The 3,704-nt window shown below is 40.8% G+C and overlaps 2 protein-coding genes across 2 annotated transcripts; both read left to right on the forward strand.

The window, feature by feature from the left end:
* The first annotated feature begins 948 nt into the window (after positions 1-948).
* On the forward strand, positions 949-1,329 carry LOC109217962. Its single transcript, XM_019382263.1, has one exon. The coding sequence runs from the start codon at positions 949-951 to the stop codon at positions 1,327-1,329; it is 381 nt and encodes a 126-aa protein (XP_019237808.1).
* A 547-nt stretch (positions 1,330-1,876) lies between these two features.
* LOC109217963 lies at positions 1,877-3,371 on the forward strand. Its single transcript, XM_019382264.1, has 3 exons — positions 1,877-2,340; positions 2,550-2,937; positions 2,985-3,371. The coding sequence occupies exons 1-3, from the start codon at positions 1,877-1,879 to the stop codon at positions 3,369-3,371; spliced, it is 1,239 nt and encodes a 412-aa protein (XP_019237809.1).
* The last annotated feature ends 333 nt before the right edge of the window (positions 3,372-3,704 follow it).

Raw genomic sequence — 3,704 nt, forward strand, 5'->3', positions numbered from 1 at the left:
CTTTCCCAACCTTTGTTATCCAATAAAGAACCAACCTCAGATGGGAATGAATCAGATCTACCCACCAATGATAAGAACCTCACATCCAAAATACACAAAGCCACTTCTGTTCTTACCAGCACCCACAGAAAAAACCACTTGCATCCTTTTAGAAATGGTTCTAGATGAATGTCCTCTCAACAGATATACTCCACAGCAAGATGAGTACAGACCAATTGAATCTGAGGATGACATAATTGGGGAACAAGATGTTTACAATGATTCTAGTGAAGAAGATCTTGAAAAGGAACAACACTATGAACTCTTGATTGTTGTAGTGAATGGAAATTCAAACCAGGAAAATGTTGATCCTGCAACACTTTCATCCAGAAAGAGTCCCTCACCAAGGATAACCAGGTGCAGAGCTGCTAGAAGTAGAAGTAGCAGTGTCCCACCAAAACACAACCTAAAATCCTCCTTCCAATGATTAGTACAATCATTTGGAATGCAAGAGGCGGTAGGACCTCTGAAGCTATTGAAAGGCTCAAAATCCTGAAACATATCCACAAGCTTTCCTTCATTGCTATCCTGGAACCTTTCCTTTACAACTCTCATATTAACCTCTTCAAACTCCAACTTTCCATGCATCATGCTGCCTCCAATGTTAATGACAAAATCTAGGTGATTTGGGACAAAGAATTCACTGCATCAGGTGTGGAACAGTATGAACAACAACTGACCCTACAAATGAGACATGTTGAAAAATGACAACATATTCTACATCACAGTAGTCTATGCCAAATGCAAGCCAGCATTGAGAAGACCACTGTAGGATGCTCTTAGACTAAAATCTGTCAGCTATGACAATCCCTGGTGTGTGATTTGTGATTTCAATGTAATTGCTTCCGTGGAGAAAAAGATAGGGACATTCCCTATCAAATGAGCAAAAGTATAGATTTCCTACGCATGATGGAGGACTGTGGTTTGGTGGACTTAGGTTTCTACGGTCCTAAATGCACCTGGTCCAATGGTAGAGGGCAGTGTTCTATTGTATGGAAGAGGCTAGACAGAGGCCTGGTTAATGATCAATTGCTAGCTACTTTCCCTACTACTACTGTCTCTCACCTAGCTTCAGCTGGTTCAGATCACACCCCCCTCCTAATGGAAATCAATGTGAGGAATGAAAATGGCAAGAAGTATTTCAGATTCCTGAATTGTTGGGTTGACAATGTCAAGTTCAAACCTTTTGTTCAAGAGATCTGGGACAAAGATGTGAATGGAGAAGCAATGTGGATATTCTATCAGAAGCTTAAGGCACTTGCTAATGGTCTGAGCAGGTTGTCAAGATAGGAATATGGTGATATCTTCCAAAAATCAAAAGATTATGAACAACAAGTTAAGGCAGTAGAGATGACTTGGGCTGAGACTAATGAAGAATCTGACAGAGCAGCTCTTCATGAAATTAAAGCCCAGTACATCAAATATATGAAGTTGAAGGAGAGCATTCTAAAGCAGAAAACTCAATTGCAATGGTTCAAAGAAGGAGATGCCAACTCTAAATATTTCCATGGCTTAATCAGAGGCAGAAGAAGAAAGCTATATATTCACAAGATCAAGGATGAAGAAGGAGAATGGATCCAAGGTGATGAGGCTATTGGTAATGCTGCATGTGATTACGACCAAAGCCTTCTCTCTAATCCGGTAGGAACCATTAAAGAGGATCTGCTCTCTTGCATTCCTTTAATGATCACTCAGGATGATAATGACATCCTTTTAGCAGATCCTACCATGTTTGAACTCAAAGAGGTTGTCTTCTCCATGAACCCCACCAGTGTTGTAGGGCCAGATGGCTTCAATGGCAAGTTCTACCAATCTTCTGGGACATCATCAAGCTAACATGTTGAATGTTGTCCTAGATTTCTTTGGAGGATGTAGCATGCCAAAGTATATGACCAGTGCATGTCTAGTGCTATTGCCCAAGGTGGAATTTCCCAACTCTTTAACTGAATTTAGACCCATCAATCTAAGCAATTTCATCAACAAGATCATCTCCAAAGTCATTTGCTCTAGACTAGCTCCTATCCTCCCTAGAATAATATCAGCAAATCAGTTTGGCTTTGTTAAAGGTAGAAATATCTCAAAGAACATCATGCTGGCACAAGAGATAGTTCATGGTATCAAGAAGCCAAATGAAGGCTCTAATATTGTCATCAAGCTAGACATGGCCAAGGCTTATGACAGGGTGTCAAGGAGCTACACTTGCATAATGTTAAGAAGAATGGGCTTCTGTGAGATGGTTATTGACATGATTTGGAGGACCATGTCCAATAACTGGTACTCAGTCATAGTCAATGGCACAAGGTTTGGTTTCTTCCACTCCTCTAGAGGTCTAAAACAAGGAGATCCTCTAGACCCTTCCTTGTTCATCATAGGTGCTAAACTGCTCTCTAGAATGCTTAATACTCTCAACCACAGTCAATTTTTCAATGGGTTCTATATGGAAAGGATGGTCCACAAGTTAATCACCTTAGTTTTGTTGATGACATCATAATATTCTCATCTGGGGGCAGGTCTTCTCTGCAAAGGATCATGTGGATTCTAAACAACTATGAAAACACATCTGGTCAACAAATCAATAGGCACAAGAGTCACTTCATGTCATCTCCTCGTGCATTTCAGTCTACTATCAGAAGAGTCCAATCAATCACAGGTTTCACAAAGAAAACATCCCCACTAACCTACCTTGGATGTCCTCTGTACATTGGCAGGTTGAGAATATCTCACTTCAACAACCTTACATCCAAAATAGTTGGGAGAATTAGAGATCGACATGGCAAAATGCTTTCCCATGGGGGAAGGGCAACCTTGATAAAACATGTTCTTCAATCCATGACAATCCACCTGTTGTCAGCTATCTCTCCTCCTAAAACAGCCCAGAAACAAATAGAGAAGCTTGCAGTAAATTTTTTCTAGGCATGGAGAATAACAGAATGAAATACCACTAGGCTTCTTGGCAAAAACTGTGCTTTCCAGTTGAAAAAGGAGGTCTGGGCTTCAGAACTATTGCAGACATCTGCAAATCTATGGAATTCAAGCAGTGGTGGCACTTTAGAATTGTTCAATCTCTGTGGAGTAGTTTCCTAAAGGCCAAATATTGTCAGAGATCCAATCCCATCTCCAAAAAATGGGATTCTGGTCAATCTCAAGCATGGAAAAGAATGATGTTTAATAAGAAGGAAGCAGAAAAGAACATAAGGTGGAGGCTACACCCAGGTAATTGCAGTTTCTGGTGGGATAATTGGTTGGGCTCTGGGCCATTAGAACAACACAGAAATGAAGGTGGTAGACCTGGGAATGTCCGAGTCTGCAATTTTTGGGCTGAGGGTAACTAGAACATTCAAAAACTCAATGAGCTTGCCCCTGCTCTACTCATTCCTCAAATAATGCAAACTCCCATCTTCTTCAATATCAACACTCCTGATGAAGCCATTTGGACTCCTAATGCAAATGGTAAGTTCACATGTGCTTCTGCATGGGATGTGATCAGGAAAAGGAAACAACCTAACTTCTCCAATAAAATGACTTGGCATAAAAAGATCCCCTTCAAGTGGTCCTTTTGCCTGTGGAGAGCCCTCAGAAACAAGCTTCCTACTGATGATAGGGTTCTCTCCTTTAGTTCTCCTACTGTTACAAGGTGTGTATGCTGCTCTTTTCACACCAATGAA

This window comes from Nicotiana attenuata, unplaced genomic scaffold (genome assembly GCF_001879085.1).
Source record: "Nicotiana attenuata strain UT unplaced genomic scaffold, NIATTr2, whole genome shotgun sequence".
NCBI lineage: Eukaryota > Viridiplantae > Streptophyta > Magnoliopsida > Solanales > Solanaceae > Nicotiana > Nicotiana attenuata.

Bases quoted from the DNA above. Each gene is read 5' to 3' on its own strand.
- LOC109217963 (XM_019382264.1), top strand. From the start codon at position 1,877: ATGTTGAATGTTGTCCTAGATTTCTTTGGAGGATGTAGCATGCCAAAG. The intron at 2,341-2,549 runs GTTTGGTTTCTT...ATCTGGGGGCAG, and splicing joins GTCATAGTCAATGGCACAAG to GTCTTCTCTGCAAAGGATCA. The intron at 2,938-2,984 runs GTAAATTTTTTC...AAATACCACTAG, and splicing joins AACAAATAGAGAAGCTTGCA to GCTTCTTGGCAAAAACTGTG.
- LOC109217962 (XM_019382263.1), top strand. From the start codon at position 949: ATGGAGGACTGTGGTTTGGTGGACTTAGGTTTCTACGGTCCTAAATGC.